The 19,691-nt window shown below is 33.1% G+C and overlaps 1 protein-coding gene across 1 annotated transcript in view; it reads left to right on the top strand.

Moving 5' to 3' along the window:
* Positions 1 to 6,319, top strand: part of LOC107841767 (B-box zinc finger protein 22) — an 11,918-nt gene extending 5,599 nt beyond the window's left edge. Inside the window, exons 2-3 of the mRNA XM_016685612.2 lie at positions 3,761 to 4,189; positions 5,491 to 6,319. Of these exons, the coding sequence (XP_016541098.2) occupies positions 3,761 to 4,189; positions 5,491 to 5,778 (717 nt within the window). The 3' untranslated portion in view covers positions 5,779 to 6,319. The remainder of the gene's footprint in view (positions 1 to 3,760; positions 4,190 to 5,490) is intronic.
* The last annotated feature ends 13,372 nt before the right edge of the window (positions 6,320 to 19,691 follow it).

Here is a 19,691-nt window from a genome sequence, read left to right as displayed (position 1 = left end):
ATTGGTAGCTTTGTCTCAGATATAGAGTATTTGAAGTGTCATTAGAGCATTCAATTTTATAGCTTGTAAATTTTAAATGTAATTTTTAAAAAATAAGTAATTATATTAACTTTGATTAACTAATTATATCAAATCTAAACAAAATTTTAATAAGTCTCGCACAAGCTTATCCTAATCAAGTGCTATGAGAATTAGTATTTATTATGTCTTTTAAATCAATTTCATAAAATCACTATTATAGCTATTATATGTCCTTTAATTTGTTATTTTCTAATAGTACACAAAAATTGTGGTCAAATAATTTTTGTATTCTAAATTTTAAAGGTAGAATATTTTTAAAATATAGATAGAAAAGATTTGAAATGAAAAAAAAAATCATTTGAATTATCATGAGAAAAATTGTAGCATAATTAAAATTGTACAATTGAATTCATAAAAAAAATAATTAACTTTTTGTATTGGAAATTTCGATAATTGCTTATTTTATGTAATACTAAAGTACGAATCAGATTTCAAAAAAAATTAAAAAATTAAAAGTTATTCAAAATATTAATAGGTTTTAATATATATATCTATACCTCCTATTTATTTATATAAAATAAAGAGATATAAAATTTAAAATTAAATATTAAAAAAATAAGAATTATTTATATGATAAAAAGCATAATTAAGTAGATATGATACATAAATATATAATGTTAAATTAAAAATTTCAGATAATACTACTTTGGTTACATTGATTTTGGATATATGAGAATATAATTAATTAATTAATTTTATGTTATTATTTTTATTCTAGATTATTCTTTTCAAGCAATAAGTACTATGCAATCATATTTATGAAAATTATGTTAATTTTTCCATTCTCATGTATTGGGATAGCTTTCAATGTATTGAGAAAGAGTAATAAAATAAGTAATGAAAGAATTTTAAATTTAAGATGAAAGGGGCAAAAATGTCCAAAAGGAAACTAGCTTATAGTGTGAATAAAATTTATTACTATTATGGTCAAATTATGGCCAAAAGGATTTTTCCTATATTTAAAAACAAATTAGCTTTAAATTTTCTTTCACCGTTAATGAATTGTTTTATTGCGACAGAAAAATTATTTTAGATAACAAGCTCCAAGACTTTATTTTTTTGAATACCTTTCTAGTCAAAGGAAATGAAACCGGGAGTTTATGTTTTATGACGAGAGGACGACGCCCATTCACTTGGTTGATAAGTATTTGTATTTGACTTGAATATTTTCCATCATTACCTTCAACATTTTTGGATGCTGAATGCTCCTTACTCATCTCCAAAGATGCCTTTTAATTGCAAATTAATCGCTGGTGCTAAACTAGTAGAGCTTTCCATTGAAATCAGAAACTTGTCACTTTAAGGCAAGAACTTTAAAAAATAGGATACTCGTCAATATTTGAAGCACTTACTCAAATGAAGGTGCAACTTGAAAGTGTATTTCTTCACTCTTTTCTCACTTAATATTAGACATTCCAAAAAAATAGGATACTCTTGTCAATATTTGTCACTTTAAAAAATAGGATACTCTTGTCAATATTTGAAGCACTTACTCAAATGAAGGTGCAACTTGAATGTGCATTTCTTCACTCTTTTCTCACTTAATATTAGACATTCCAAAAAAATAATACTCCAGTGTCAAGTCTCGTTACACCTGTTTCTAGTAGGGGCAAATTTATAGGCTACATATTGGGCACGTGAACCATGGTTCATGGTCTCTCTGGAAAACTAGGTATTTTATGTTTATAATTTTTAAAATTGGTACTCCCTCCATCCTATTGCATGTGTTGTCACTTTCGTTTTGGTGCGTCCCAAAAAGAATGTTACCTTTTCTTAATTCCGTGCCCGATCAAATTCTGCCACATAAAATGGGACGGAGGGAGTATATTATTGTCGGCTGGCTCTCCTCCTGAAAGAAGGATATATAGTATACTTTGTTGAATGGTAAGTAGTTATTTACCCAGAGGACTATGGATCAATTTCCACTCAATATATTCTTAACTTTGTCTTACTTCCCCATCTCTCCTCGACATATCTGGCAGCCATGTCAAGTTCATTGTGTTACTTGATGCTTTTCGAGTAACGGAGGAAGCTATAAGATGTCTATTCTTAATGATGGATCTCTTACTTTTAGGGGGCCAGCACTGTAGAGGATCACCATGTCATGTTGTTTACTTTCATTCAACCTGAGTAATGGTAAGCAACCAAGGTCATACTATGGGGTTATTGTAGCTTCTTTTGCAACTTTGCAAAGTTGCAATGCTTGGCGTTAATTGAAGAATAGGATCAAAAAAGGGCAGGGCAGCCCGGTGCACTAGAGCCACCGTTATGCGCGGTGTTTGGAGAAGGGCCCACCAAAAGGGCGTATTGCACGTAGCCTTACCTTGAATTTTTGCCAGATGACAACAACTTTACCAGTTACTCCAAGGCCCCCTTCAATATAGGATCAATATATGAAAATTTCTCCAAGAGCCAGACACACATGGTAGATCATGTAGTGTGTTTTGGAGAAAGTGAGAGAGAAGAGGGAACATATTATAATAATACCAAGAAAATGCTGTATCAATTAAGGTAGGGGCCATCGTACGGTACCGTGGTAGACTCTAATCTTATATTAAGGGATCTTTACAATAGCAGATCGGATTCACAGTTTACTTCTACTTCTCTTAGCCGGTATACATAGATTATACACTTATATACATATATTATACTCTTATTATACAACATTATACACATATTTCACATGTATTTTGTATATGTTATACATACACCTCTCTTTTTTTTAAAGGAAAAAAGCTAAGCGGTTGGGTGGGCGGCTATTTAGGTTAATTTTTGTTCTATTATTAACAAGGTTATACACATATTTCACATGGATTTTGTATATGTTATACATACACCTCTCTCTTTTTCTCTTTTTTTTAAGGAAAAAAGCTAAGCGGTTGGGTGGGCGGCTATTTAGGTTAATTTTTGAGGAAAGGTAGGAATGAAGAGAAGGGGAGAGGAGTGAAGGGACAATTTACTGTGGACTGGAAGAGAAATCTAAAGCTGAATACACAAAACCACGTCTCCAAGTTACAATGGTGAAAATATCATGCTTCACAACATTTGGTTAAATTTTACAAATCAAAATCCTCCTGAACCCTTGTTCTCAAGAATGACTATTCTAAATTAAAAGGAAAAAAATATATGCCAAATGTTTAAGGATCACATCTGACTACGTGCTCCTATGTGAATATCTATATGTGATTTTCAAATATTGTCGTCCGTATACATTCCTTAGCGCCTTAAGTATGTGCTTCGCAAACTGGAGAGCTTCCAACGATTGCTCGACTTCCTCTGTAGCAATAGTGCTCTAGGATTTTGAATTAACTTTCCTGGTCACGTGGTGCAAAGTTACCGATATTGCTAGGAGAAGTGGTCTTATTTTTGTTGTTTTCTTTGACAACACTTGTTCTTTCTTATCACCTTCTTTTTATGGAGCCAAAGTAGTAGTCTCTCATCAAGCAAATGGTATGCTCTTTGTTTTCCAGATTCTTTATTTCAATGGTTATGATTTGCTATTATCTTGTGGCGCCAAAGCAGTTATGTTTATCAGATCTATCAGAGTTGTCCTCCTCCTTCCATTTTGACATGCCTTGATCACAAAATTGAAAAAAAAAAAAATATGTATACATGCTTCATGCCTATTTCCCAGCTTTTTCCATTTTTATACAAATAGTAATAGATCTATTTTGTACAGGAAACTGTTGGCTATTTCTTTTGCCTCGAGGATCGGGCTTTGCTCTGCCGAAAATGCGACATTTCTATTCACAGCGTCAATGCTTATGTCTCAGCTCACCAGAGATTCTTGCTGACCGGAGTCAAAGTGGGACTTGAACCTACTGATCCTCCTGGGTCAGCATCCTCAGGAAAGTCGCCTCCCATTCAGAAAGTTGTGGAGCAAGAATCTCCTCCAATTCCCAAGAGTATTGCTCCTGGGTCATCAGTTGCTCCATCTAACGGCATATTACCTGTCCATACTAGCGAGACTGGGGATTTTGCACCTAGTAGACTTCCATCGGTTGGAGGTTCTGCAGCTGGAATAATTCCACAATGGCAATTTGATGAATTTCTTGGAATGGGTGATTTCAATCAGAGTTATGGGTACATGAATTATGGGCCATCTAAGGTATGATTTATGTGTCATCCCTATTGTTCATTCTTTTGATAAGTAGGGTTGCATTTCTTTTGATGTTGTGCTTTTATTGTATATCATGGTCTTAACATCCAAATGTAGAGTTGTGCACAGTGAACGTCAATTGCTGCATATAGCGGTCTCCTGCTGGGTATGGACTGTATGCTTCTGTTACATCCACTTCATTGTACATGTAGCAACAAGGTATTTGGGTGTCGTTCATTTCCATATGGAGACGTGGGAGCGTCCGGATGAGCTTTATCGGTGTGACATTCATGCTTTGGTTGTATCCTCATTGTCTGCACATATGTATCTGCCTCGATGAGGACTTGAACCACTGTGAGTAGTTCATTTTCATACGGAGGCAGGGAAAACCTTAATACAGAATGTGTGACCCCCCATATAAGATCCTATAAACTTGCTGGCCTTACGCCAAATTTGACAGTCACCAAGTCTACAGACACCAACATTATAGAATTTGTGATTGCTACTGTTGTATTTGTGGATGTCTGTCTCTTTGGCGAACTCTCCGGCTCTCGGGGCTTCGACTCTTGATAAGAATAGAGACAGAGTTGCAGATTTCTGGTTACATATTTTGGGGAAAGACGTGCGACTGTCTAAAAATCATCCTACGCTGGTTAGGAATGAGGAAATATAACTTAATTCCTATATATGCTGAGTATAAACTATATTTAGACCTGTGGTGTCATATTGGCAGATGTATCCTCCTTTGAAAGTGAAATGTGAGTTTCATCTGGACATCCCTTGGCGAGCATAAGACTGGTGGGAGTTGAAAATATTATCATGCATCATATTTGATATTTCACCTGTCTGTGATTTCCTGATAGAAAAATTGTCACTTTGATGATTGCCTGTACTGTAGATTGGATTTCATGCTTGTACGAGTCGGATAGTCTTTTCAAAGGCATAATACATATGACCTCTCCAACTTTGGGTGTGCACTAGTAGGCACTTAAACTTGTGTAAAGTTGAACAAGTAGACTCACATGTCCTATGCGGCATGATACATGTAGGACGTCATGTAAGACAAGAATTGACCATGTACGATTTCATGTAGGATGCCACATAGGACATATGTATTTACTTGTTCAATATTATACAAGTTTTAGTGCCTACTTACCCAAAGTTCGAGGTTATAGATGTGATTTGATGCCAAGTTAAAGGGTATGTTTATGTATTGTGCCCATTTCAAATGGCTATCAATATGATTTACCGGGTTAATGGGATTCACTGTGGTACCTAATTTTACTTTTTCCTTCATTGGAACCTCTCAGGCCGACAATGGAAAGCTTGGAGAATCAGCTAGCTCTCCAATCTTAAAAGATGCTGACGCTGTAGTTGAAGGTGATGACTGCTTTAGTACTGAGGTGCCAGATACATGCTGGGCAGTTCCGCAAATTTCTTCGCCACCAACAGCTTCTGGACTACACTGGCCGACGGAAACTATCCAGAATCCATTTGATGCTGCATTGTTGGAATCTGATGCTAGTTACTTCCCTTTGCAGAACATTCAAGATCAACAATCAAATGGTTCTGGTTTCAAAAGGAGTAGGCATTTCTAGAATATTCCCATCTTTCTTACTTTATGTGTTGAATAAAGTGTTTCGGGCACTGATCTTGTTAAGATATAGCGGCAAGTGTTATTTTATGTTTCGTTTGAGCAATTGTCTAACCCCCTTCCTGGTTTAAGTTGTCTTCCTTACGGGATGGTGCTACAGATGATATGATTAATACTGAACATGTTGGTTTTTACCTCGACGCCCAGTGGTGGTTCATAGATTCTCTGTTACCGAAGAAACCAGTGGGTTTTTCAGGGTGTCAGCAAACCGGCACAAGATCTTCAAGCTCCTCGGATTGAAGGAGGTACTAGTTGCTCAGACTTGGTAAACCAAGTGGAGGTACTGCCTTGGTTTTTGCCATCGCGTGAATGATGGAGTCGGTCCAGTTCTGATTACCTGCTGTATTACAAGTTTTGTATCTAATAGTTTAGCCGCAGAAGAATAGCTCCACTGTTCACGTTAGTTACAGAATGATGCACCGGGAAAAGCTTATTGTGTCTACTTGAATATAAATGATATGGATGTTCAACTGTTTTGTTTCTCATTTCTCCGTATGCATTCCTAAATTGAATTTAATTCAATATTTTTTCATCCCTTTGTCGTTTCCTTCTCTTTCGTGGACTCTTCAATGAAGAATCCATCGAAGCTTGGAAGGAGAGCCGAAGGAACAAGACACTCTTTTAACTCTGGCAGTATGCGATTTGAAGTGACCGTGCTGATGAAGGCCAAATTGCACCGAAGCTTGAAAGGAGAGCTGAAGGAACAACACGCACAACTCCGGCAGAATGTGATTTCAAGTCAGGCCAAATTGATGGTGTTGTATTGATAAAATTCTGATTTTACAATAAACTGGTTACGCTAATTTTACGTTCTTTTTATAATCTTCTCTTTTTTTTTTTTTTTTAATATTTTATTATTATTTTTATTTTGTTTATGTTTCTTGTTTTATAGAAAATATTTTTTTTCCTTTTTTTATATGTTCATCCTATATAATTCATATTTTTTTCTTATATAATCATTTAATATAAAATTATTTTTATAAGGGTCAAAAATACTTTGAACTATCTGAAATGGATCAAAAATATTCCTCGTTAATTTTTTGGCTCAAAAATATTTCTTCATTAAATATTTAGTTAAAAAATATCTCTTCTTCTAATAGAATTTCATCAAGCATGACACCTGGGTTAAGAAAGTCACATGGACATGCCACATCATCATTCATGTGTAAAATTCTTCATTAATTTCATTAGTATAATTTAAAACCAGATCCAAACCCCAAAAAAATTCAATCCAAAAACTGAATTATACAAATTACAATTGATGTTTGTTCACAGGACATGCACTGTCGAATACAATCCCGAATATGAGGACTTAATTGTGGTTCTTTCTCTTCATTTTCCGTATCTGTTTATCTATTATATCTACGTAGAAAGCATACTTGTGCATACTTTGGGATTCAATCTTGTTGTTGTGCTTTAAAATTAAGATAGGATTTGGAGAATTAGTGCATGGTATGCATTTTTCTTCATCTGCATTGGGTATTTTTGCAGTTCTTGATTCAGAAAAAAGGAGACTGCTGAACTTGAATCCAGCTGCGTGTAACTCTCTTGTTGTTGTTGATGACACCTATGATGTCCTGAAGATTAAAAGGAACAAGATTTTCAAAAATAACTCAAGATTTCGACTTGATAATGTTGTCTCTATGCATCAGTGTCCTGATGTCAAGTATGGGATTCGCATACACCTTCTTCCCATTGATGACACTATTAAAGGTGTCACTAGGAACCTCGTTGATGCTTACTTGAGTCTTGAAGCGTGTGCATTATAGTTTTTGATTTTCTTCCATCTCCACTTTTGTTTCCATTCAGTATTGATGAGAATATGTTGCATTAGGTATTTTGGATCGATTTTTGTTTTTGTTTTGGGCCGGGGCGAGTTCTAATTTGTGATGATGGAATTAAGAGTGGATTTTACATGTGGACTATGATGTGGCATGTCCACGTGTCTTTTTTTACCCGCGTGGCATGCTTGGTGGAATTCTGTTAGAGGGAGGGGCATTTTTGAGCTAAATATTTAACGGAGGAGTATTTTTGAGCCAAAAAATTAACGAGGGGATATTTTTGATCCATTTCAAGTAGTTTAGGGATATTTTTTATCCTTTTCCGATTTTTAAATGATATAAATTGAAAGCAATTATTATATGTTACACATGTTAATGGATGCTTTAAATAAAGGTGAAATCATAGATAAAATACTAAATAATATTACGCCATGATAAATCTATTTTAGTTTTTATATAAATATTCAATTTTGAAGATTAATACGTTGCTTTCATAAATGCTCTATTATTAATGCATTACGAATTTCAGAATTAGTATTTTTGTCCTTAGTTTTTTTCTTTTTATGTCGAATTAAACATGGTTTAAATTGATAATTTTCATCTACTGTCATTTCTATTATTGGAGGGTTTTTTTTATTAGAAATCAGCATTTTCATTAATACTAAAAGTAACTTGACAAAACTAAGAGCTGACCACTTAGTCCTCTAAATTACATAGCAAAACCAATTGAGGAATAAGCTCAAAATAAATCAATGAAAAAAAACCATACTCCTCGATCTATACTTCCATGGCACAGACGCAACATACAATTGCGCCCTTGCCTGTTTTCCTTCTTGCCATGAATTAGCCATTCAATTTCTTGTTGCCAGCTTCCAACCACCCTGGTAAATCCTTAGTAGTGCAGTAATTTTTCTCTTAGTGCCTAAGTCACTGGACATTCAAAGGAAAGATTGTTAAAAGTTTTCAGTAGCTCCATTACAAAACATACAATCAGGTGGGACATGAATTGTTGTTGGGTAAGAGGCAAGCGCACTATTAAAGAGCACGACTAGGTAGCAGCGGAAGAATACCAAGTCTAAATTTTTAATTTCAATTTGAATCAATAGGAAACAAACAAATTCGAGCACAATGGTAATATGACAACAACTATATCAAACACACAAATATGACAACACAAGAATAAACCAATCAAGTCCAGACACCAAATTTACGTGAAAACCTCTTTGATGTGAAGAGTAAAAAATCATGGGATCAAAACCTTCACTATAATCACCAAGAGTTACAATATTGTTCTCCAAAATTAGCCACAAAACAAGTGCGAACAACGAGCAAAAACATATAAATCACAACACCAAAAAACTAGAGAAATAAAGAAGCAAAAACACCAAATTGCAACTGCTGTTCACGGAGGAATAACAGGACTACAGGCCACCAAATCCAAATCCGTCAGTTTCTAATCAAAACTTGAGATGAGAGGAACAACCTGTTCAAAAATCACCTCAATCGGGTAACAAACAAAGTGAAAACCATAATTTGAAGTTGACTGTCCTGACTAAAATTTTAGTACGAAAATCTGCACCATTTTTCTCTCTGTGGCTTTATTTATCCATATAAGAAGGAAAAAGAAAAACCAATAACCCAACATGAATTTCAAACTTCACAAGTCTTTCAGCATTTGCCAATCTTCGCCAAGCTGCAAGCTATAATTCAAACTTATTCCTGGGATGAACATTTTATTTTAGAGCTATGTACTTCCAAGGGACCTTTGAAAATGCAGACATTAAACTGCTGTACATTTTTTAAATAGAAAATTTTCCATTTCTCATCATAGGTTGTAGTTTACTGTCAAAATCTACAGGCTGAGCTATGACCTCAAGATACTTCCTAGACTCAACACTTTTCTTACTATCCATGTAGTATTCAAGGGAAACTCAGAGTTTAATAGAGTTATGCTTCAATTAGTAAGCATTTACCCATCTGAATCATAAACAATCCTTTTTACTAGGGGTGTTAACTGTTTCTGAAAAGTCGACCATACCGAATCGATTTTTAGACTTTTTAAAACAAAATTGATGACCTTTATATAAATTTATAATGTACCAAATAATTAGGTAGGGTTTTTATTTTATAAAAATTAATCCAAAACAATATCGAACTGAATCAAATAATATATATATATGTAAGGCCCTGTAAAAGTCTAGTTCAATTCAGTCCCACATAACTTGTAATAAGGGGCCCCAGACTTACGAAAATTCAGCTAAGTGTCAAGACTCAGAATCATTTTTAGCCTTTATAATTGGAAGATCTTATTTACGATCTTTTCGGCCTTAGATTTGTCGATTTTTAAATTGATTCATGATCAGGGATGTCAACAGGTCATATTGGGTGAGTTTCAAAATTTTTGGACATTGTTTGAGTTGTGTTTGGATGGCCAAAACAGCAAGCCAACGCGATCTTGACGCGTCGCGTTGGCTATCGCGTTGACACCATCAACGCGATGCGTCGGTCATCGCGTCACTGGGCACAAATTTTGTATTAAGTCACGGGTTTGTGGGGGTAATTAAGTCATTTTTCTCCCAAATTAAATCCCCATAACACGAAATTCAGCCCCTCAATAGGCAAAATACACTCACTTATTCACAAAATCCTCTCAAGAAATAAACCCTAGTTCATCAAGCTCAAGATCAAGTTTTGAGAAATCCCCAACAATCGTCACGAAATCAATAATCAAGGTATGTTAGGTGTTCATCCTTGGGTTTCCATCCACCCTTAGAGTTCAAGAACCCTTTTTAAAAATACAAGTTAATATATTCATGATTTATATACGCAAATTGGGTTGTATTCATGTTTGTGTTGTTGTATAGGTTTCAATTCAAGATTAAATAATAAGTTTCATGAACATAAGATAGCATGTATGTTGATTGATGTAATTCCCAAGTTAAAACCCTTGAAATTGCAAGTTTAAGTTGTAGTCATGATGCTTATGTGTTGTTCATTATCACATGCATTGATTATGCTCCTCAAGTGTTTGATAGAATGTTCATATGAATTGAATAGTGTAATCATGCCATGTTAGCATGTGTTCTCATTCATGTACAAGTTCATGACCTCCTAGTGTTTGACAAAATGTCTCAGTGAATGAATTGTGAACAATTGACTATTGCCATGCTTTCAAGATTTGCTATGTTTTATCTATTATGCTATCGAGTCTTGGGGGTATTTATTACCCGAAATCTAGCTGTTTACTTAGTTACAGTAGTTATAGAATAGTCCCAGTAAAGGTCAAGAACATCAGTACTCAGTCAGTTAACAGAACTCAATCTAGTTCGGCCAGTTAACACGATCGGGGTCAGTTCAGTCAAGCTTAGTACAATCTAGTGATCAGTGTCTTTCAGTTGGGAGTAGGATTCAGCACCGAATGAACCTAGGAATGGGGGCTCACTCATTAGTTAGGACTGGGTCCTTAGAAGCAATCCCTAAGTTCCAGAACTACGTAGTCGGCGTAGGTTATGAGATGTCACCCGTTAGTTTAGGACTAACACTCTCAGGGATCACCCGCTAGTTTAGGACTGATCTCAGGGGTCACCCACCAGATTAGGACTGGCTCCACAGCCATTGTTAGTATCTGTGGCACGATACTAACACCCTTCCAACTGGGGTCACAGGTTGGACCCCGATCAGCTCAGACTGGGGCATGTCGGTTAGGTAAACACTTCCACAGTTACAGTTTCAGTCTCAGTATTCAGTACAAAACTCAGTCAGTTCTACAAAATTATGGCTATCAGTTATCAGTTACTCATCCATCAGAATTCAGTACTTAGTTTCAGTATAATTCAGATATATGATGTATATCTATATGTGCAGTGTTGCATGTTCAGTATGTTCAGCAGTTACAGTTTTGCATGTACACTCATCCAGTTACTTCATGATGTTCATTTAGTCAGTTATCATCTCATGCATATGAACCCATGTATATCAGTCTCACCTCACTTAGCATACCAATACATATCACGTACTGACACATACTCTCTTTTGCGCTATGATGTTTCATATCATAGGTTCAGACGCACGGGTTCCTGATCATACTTAACAGCTCAGGATATATATCAACGACAGTTTCAATAGTGAGTCCTCATCCATCAAGGATATTATTTTATTTCAGCATTTCAGCAGATTTAGTATGTTCAGTAGTGAGAGTTAGTTGAGAACTTGTCTCATCAACTCCCCATTTAGACAGTTAGAGGCTTTCGGACTAGATTACTTCAGACAGATGTTCAGTATTTTTCGTATTATCATCAATATTCAGTATTTTTTTCAGTTTATGAGCCTTATGGCATTTTCAGCCTAACTTTCGCATATATTTTCAATATTATTGTTCAATACTCTCAGCAGATACCAATCATGGATTAACTTGTGATCCTTTGAGATCGTAAGCACCGTGTGATGCTCAAGGTGTAGTCTCGGGGCATTTATATATATATATTGACTAAGCTTAAAAAATAATAAAATATTAAAGTATTTTTGCTTTCGGGTGATGAAAGCGATAGTTGACTATACATAGCAACATAATTAACACCAAAGTTTCTAGTATTGAAACTTATTATACTAATTCGATCGAAATTAAATTAGTTCTACCATCTTATCTCTCGAGATTAGTAACCTACAAGGTATTCCAACAATGTCGGATAACAAGCTTTTTTCCTCTTGTAAGACTTAAATTTTTCCTATTGGACACTTAATTCAAGTAGATTTCTTCAGTTTCTGCTTGACTGATTTTTTTTCGTTCATGTAATTTAAATTATATATTTTGTGTTTATTTACTATTATTTTACATTATTGTTAAATAATTGGATGAATCTCTATTTTTATTTTATTGAGTCATCACCTTTTAAACAAATATCAATAGAGTTTGTCAAAGTCATACACAAGTATACACGATAGTGTGTTCTAAGTTTTAAAAAAAAAAATCAAAAATTAACCGAATCGTACCTATACCGAAGAAAACTCGAAAGGATCAGACAGTTTCAAAAAGTCTAATTTTGGTTATATAAAATAAAATAATCGAATAATTGGTATGGTATAAATTCTAGAAAATAACCTTCTGAACCATACTATTGACACCCCTACTTTTACTATTAGAGTTGGTCAGTCCAAAATATTTTGAAGTGGTGCATATTATCACGCTTATCCTCAATCATATTGTACAGTGTAATTCATGTAGTTAATATATCATGTAGTAGTTTTCATTTTTGTGATGGTTATATTTTTTATACAATTATAATTTACAAGAAAATTAACTTATATTTTATATAAAATAATATATATAAAAATTAATTTATAAAAATTATATACCAAAATAAAGATTTAAAATTCATATTATATAAAAAATAATTAGGTATATTAGCACTTGATTAAAAACATACAATTTATAATATGTTAAATTAAAAGTGTTATATAATAAAATAATCAAGAATATAATTGGTGTTGACGAATAAAGTGTTGTTATCCTGTATTGAAAACTTAATAGTAAACCAGAAAAATAGAAAAGTAATGAACTTACTAAAATATCTGAGTTCAAAATTTTCTTGTGTGTCTTTAAGGAATTTAATCCCCTCATTGTACCCAAGGTTAGGGATTACTTCCTCTTAGGATAAAATAAATATACCTATTGTTGGTGTAGCAGTACATCAAACGCCAATAACTTCATCAATATCAACGTCAACAACTAATCACACAAAGACTCATTTATTTGATTGAAAGTATTCAGATGAAGTTCATAAATTTTTTATTACTCAAAAACTGAGGCTAGCCGTCTCAATTTATAGTCAATGAAGAGTTACATGAAAAAGTCACAACCTATCAGAAAAGTAATAACTTATCGAAAAAGTCACAATCTATTGAAAGAGTCACAACACATCAAAAAGGTTACAACCATTCAAAGTGAAAATTGCCTTTTAACATGCACCCTTTCTTTTGGTGTCTATTTATTTTTCAATCACACCTCTTAAAAATTCAACAGTCCCTACATGAATGTGAAATGACTATATGAAGAAAAACATGCATAAAAAATTGTGCGATTCGTCAGTAAGGATTAATCGCATCTGAATAAGTAGGTTTTTCTTTGAACATTTCATAGTGAACATATGTCGAGTATACTTGATCAATCGATGGATTTGATATTTTTGAATCATCGAGCTTTGGTATATACCGTGACAACCACGTGTCACCCAATCAATTCTTTAACTGTCTTTAATTCTCATTAATTTGTTCGTTTCAACCATGAACACAACTTGATTTTAGCGAATTAGCCTTATAAATCCTACTTGAAGCGGCTTACACTTCACACTTACATAGGTGATTCCCAAATATGTAATTTCGTAGATACATTGTTTGATCATTGCATGTAAAACTGGGAAACCATTAAAAAGTAGTTATGTTTTATCCTTGTATTGAACATAGTCTTCATCTGAGAATGGACAAATATTTTATTTTTACAATATTGAGCCGTCAATCACAACTTTATTTTCTCCTTGAACTTAGATCTTGGGATGTCCAGTCTTTTAGGTAAAGTTGTCATCTGGTTGACTTGTCCTTAGCCATAGTCCCATTTTCTTTGATGATTTCTCAACTCTCTCTCTTGTTAGGTTCTTTTGTAAGTGATCCGACACATTATCCTTTGAATTTACATAGTCAATTGTGATAACTCCACTAGAGTGTAGTTGTTTAATGGTATCACGTCTTTGTTGAATGTGATGAGATTTTTCGTTACACATAATGCTCCCATCCCTTCCTATTGTTGTTTGACTATCACAATGTATGCATATAGATGTCAATGGTTTGAGCCAAAATGGAATGTCTTCTAAGAAGTTTTGGAGCCATTTAGCTTCTTCATCGGCTTTACTAAAGCTATGAATTCAAACTCTATTGTTGAGCGAGCGATGTATGATTATTTGGATGACTTTTAAGATACTGCTCCTCCTCCAATGGTTAATACATATCCTTTTGTGGACTTAATTTCTGCTGATCACGTGATCTAATTTGGATCACAATACCCTTTAATAACCGCATGATACAAATTGTAATGCAAAATCTAATCTTGGGTATATTTCAAATATCCTAATACTCATTTCATTTTCATTCAATGATTTTCATCGGAATTACTTGTGTATCGACTTAATTTAATTATGGCACAAGTTATATCTTGTCGTATACAATTCATGATATACATCAAACTTCTCAACACTCTACGTATTTAGTTTGAGAGTTGCTTTGCCCTATATTCTTTACAAGAGCATAATTTAAATCAAATAACGTTCTTGCTACTTTAAAGCCAAATATTTGAATTTTTCAAGTACCATGTTAATGTAGTGTGTTTGTGACAATGCTAGACCTTGAGGAGTCTTGTGAATTTTAATTCCTAAGATTAGATCGGTAATTCCTAAGTTTTTCATATCAAACTTGCTAGCAAACATATGCTTTGTAGAATATACATATCATCGATGTCTTTACTCATATTTAACATGTCACACCCCTATTTTTCACCGCATTCGACCCCACTAGGGAGTTGGTTTTAGAGAAAAATGAGTTTTTCCAATTAAAGTGACGTTTTGAAAAGGGATTATTTTATTTACAAAGTCGCCACTTGGAATTGAGTTTGGGTGTTCCAAGTCACCTTATTGAATCCCTATTCAAAAGGAAATGACTTTCTATTTTTTTTTGGTCTGCGAACTAGAAATCCGGATAAGGAATTCTGTTGATCGAGGGGAAGGTGTGAGGCATCCCTCGAGTCCCGTGGTTCTAGTACGGTCGCTTTTATTGACTTATCTTGACTCAAACTATTTTTATTAAATTGTGTTAAGACCTAAGTTCCCTCATTTTTATTACACTAAAACTTGTTTAAAACTCTTGTATTAAATAAATCGGTGGAAATTAATTTTAAAAAAATAAAATATTTGTCAAGGTGCGTTATTGCATCCTTGAATTTTAAAATGTCTCAAAAAGATGTGTATGCCGCATTCTTAATTGAGACGAAAATTTAAATGGACCTAAAATTTTACCTAATTATTTATTGTTAAAGGCGTACCTACTGAAAATTCTACCCAACCTTAAAATGATCTATAGCAGTTTTCAATTAAAAAGAATTCTTTTAATAATAAAATAAAAAAGTCTTACTAATTACCACAAATAAAATAATAAACTATTAATGAAAGATATAAAGTGATATCTATTAACTAATCTTGATTCCCAATTATTATTATTATTATTATTATTATTATTATTATTATTATTATTATTATAATAGTTATTATTAATATATTATTATTAAAAGAATATATATACATACAATAATTTATGCGTAATACAATTTCCAGGCTCCCTATTTTCTTTCTTGTTTCTCTCTCTCAACTACTGTCACTGCCAGTGACGACAGCGACATTGGTCTTCTTCCGTTCGGATGAGACAACGACGGTGGTGGACTAGTGACAACGATTTTAGTTGACCGGCGGTTTGGAGGAGATGACGGGGAAGGATGATAGTGATTTTCTGGTGAGCAGCGGTGGGAGAGAGGAAGATCGGTGCCTGTGGTAGCCGGCTCTCCGATGTTTTCTCCGGATCTGGTTGGGAAGGGTTAACGACGGGAAAGGGGAAGAAGCGGACGACGCAAAGCTTTGCCGGCGGCGGGAAAGGGGTGGCAGTTGAGGGATTCCGGCGATGGGGAAGAGGGAGTTGACATTGGTAAACGTCGGAGAAAACACTGGTTTATGCGTTTTTTGACAAATTTTCACCGGATCTGATTTTTTTTTTTTTAGTGATTCCGATGGGTTTCACCGGGGAAAATGGAGGCAAGATGACTGATGTTTTGTATTCCGACAGATTTCGTTAGTGATGGTTTTCTTACCAGACTTTGACGAAACATCACCGGAAAACGAAACAACTTTCAATTATTCCATGTTTCTATTTGACTGATTTTTCATCAATTAGTTTACTATGTATAGTGGATATGCATATGTATTATGCAGTATATCTAATGCTCACTTTTCATATATATATATATATATATATATATATATATATATATATATATATTTATTTCAAAGTACTAAACTATTATGATGTACCTTTCCTTGGGGTAAAGTGGTCATGCATTTACAATAAAAAACTACAATAAAAATAAACCAAATCCCATGCAGCATACACAGATATACCATTTGAAGATATATAGACAGTAAACTCCAAACCAATAATTATAAGTTAGTATCCACACATCAGAAGCTATTATAAGCAATTATTGGTACTTAAACTAGAAATATTAATTATTAATTAATGATGTAAAAATCTGAACAGAAGAAACGGATAATAACAAGTTAGACCCATACACAATTTGAACTACTTCGTAATAATTGAATCAAGTCTCATACAATTGTGTTGTGAAACTAAATTACATCGAGGGTTACCTCTTGGGACACTTTACTTTTTAATAGCTAACGTTCAAAAGCTGCAAACCATAAACCACGAACAAACCTCAAAGTTTGGGACGTAAGGGATTTTTTGGGTGTTGTTGTAATTGTTGTTGATTTTCTCTGAAAGTTGTAAGGAGGGAGTAGTTGTTTTTTCTTTCTTTTTTTGTTGTTGTTTTTTGTCTGTTTATATAAAGTGTACGTATATATGTATATGGGTATGTATCGTGTGTTTGTGTAGAGGAAATGGGGGAGAGGTTGAGTGAAAGTGGAAATTGTGGGGTAGTTTGGGTAGTTTAGATCTCTTTTTTCTTTTTATTATTATTATTATTAATATTTTAAATAAAATAAAAATAATTAAAATCTATTTAAAACTAATAAGTTAATAACTAGTCTTAGAAATATGATTAAAATAATACTACAATCATTAGATTATTTATTAAAAGTTAAAAGAAGAAAACCAATATAATTTAGAAAATTTCCTTTTTCCTAAAATATATAAATAAACAACAAAATAAAACTTATTAAAAAATGTGACTCTATTTTTGTAGTTTTCAAAATTTTTAAAACAAACTTTGTTAAACTAAAATAAAATTGAAATATCTAACTTAGACCTAAAAATAAAATACATATATATATTAAACACTAAAAATGACGTAAAACATTAGGTTTTGGTCAAAAATTAGGTGTTTACAGAACATATCATCAACATATAAACATATAATTACTACACAATTTGGAGTGTTCTTGATGTAAATATATTTATCACACTTATTAATCTTAAATTTATTTAATAACATTGTTTGATAAAATTTTGCATGTCATTGTTGGTCCATGCATGTTCTTCCTCCAGTTCTCCATTAAGAAGGTTGTCTTCTCATTCATTTGTTAAATTTGAAGATCATACACGATGACTAATGCCATCAACACTTGAATAGAAGTGATTCTTGTTACCGGCGAGTATGTGTCAAAATAATAAAGATCTTTTCATTGTCTGAATCCTTTTACAAATAGTCTTACCTTATATTTATCAATAGTGACATCATCTTTCACTTTCTTTTAAAGATTCATTTAAAACTCAAAGGTTTATTTCCTGGAGGAAGATGATTAACCAATTTTCATGTATGATTATTCAATATGGATTTTATTTTTCTATTGATCGCTTTTTTCAATATTGTGCTTCTGATGAAGACATTGCTTTCCTAAGAGTTTGTGGCTTATTTTCTACTGAAAATGTCAAGAAATAGAAACCAAAGAAAGTTGATTTCTTTTGATATTTCCTACTTCTTGAATTCTCCTCATTAGATAAACTTTTCTTTCATTCTTCCCGAGGTCGTTTTAAATATCTTGCTAGATGACTCACATTCATTCTTATACGGATAAATATTTTTAAAAAAATTAACATTATCTGATTCAATTATCATATTCACACGAATGTCAAAATTTTCTAATGTATGAACCAAAAAACGATATGATTTGCTATTGGCAGCACATCTGATGAAAAAACAGTCAATTGTTGTCGGTCTTAATTTAATCTTTTTGAATTTAGGAACCTGTACTTTAGCCAAACACCTCCACACTTTAAAATATTTCAAGCTGGGGTTTCATACTTTTCATTTTTCATATGGAATATATTGTGTTTTTCTATGAGCCATAAGGATAGCTTTTCCCCATAAGTTCGGGGGTAAATCAGAACTTGTCAACATAACATTCATTATCTCCTTTAATAATTTCTTTTTTTTTTTTTGCAATTTCATTGGATTGGGTGAATATGAGGCAGTTGTTGATGAATAATGTCATATTCCAAACATATTTTTTCAAAAAGAGATTCATATTCTCCACCCTTATTACTTCTAATCATTTTAATTTTCTTATCAAGTTGTGTTTTAACTTTATTTTTGTATTGCTTGAATGCGTCAATTGCCTCATCTTTTCTATTAAGCAGATAATATAGCAATACTGAATGCTATCATAAATAAAGTTATGAAGTATCTTTTTCCATCAGGGGATTGTATTGAGCTCATGTCACAAATATTTGTATGGATTAAGTCTAACAGATTTGAATTTCTTTCAATCAACTTATAAGGATGTTTCACATACTTAGATTTCACATATACTTGACATTTCAAATTGTTACTTTCAAACTTAGGTGATATTTTTAAGTTAATAATTTTCCGCATGATTTTATAATTTTACATGTCATAAACGTGCATGCCATAAATGATTTAATTCAAGAAAGTAAGAAGAAGCAAAAATCTTATTCATATCGACTGAAATTACATTTAATTTGAAAAGGCTCTATGTGAGGTAACCTTTTCCTATATACATGTCATTCTTACTCATTACATCTTTATTAGATACAAACACACACGTAAAATTATTTTTGACTAGAAGTGATGTCGAGGTCAAATTCTTCTGGATTTCAGGAACTTGAAGAACATCGTTAAGGATCACTATCTTGCTCGAAGTCATCTTTAAGCCAATCTTGTCAGTTCTTTCTATCTTTGTTGTTGCTGAATTCGCCATACAAATACTCTCTCCTTCTCTTGAAGTAGTATAGGATGAAAACAGCTCCTTCTTGGAACAAACATGACGAATAGTGCCTGAATCAATTCACC

Source organism: Capsicum annuum, chromosome 9 (assembly GCF_002878395.1).
Source record: "Capsicum annuum cultivar UCD-10X-F1 chromosome 9, UCD10Xv1.1, whole genome shotgun sequence".
Taxonomy (NCBI): domain Eukaryota; kingdom Viridiplantae; phylum Streptophyta; class Magnoliopsida; order Solanales; family Solanaceae; genus Capsicum; species Capsicum annuum.
The sequence above is the reverse complement of the archived record's forward strand: the minus strand, read 5'-3'. Positions and strand labels throughout refer to the sequence as shown.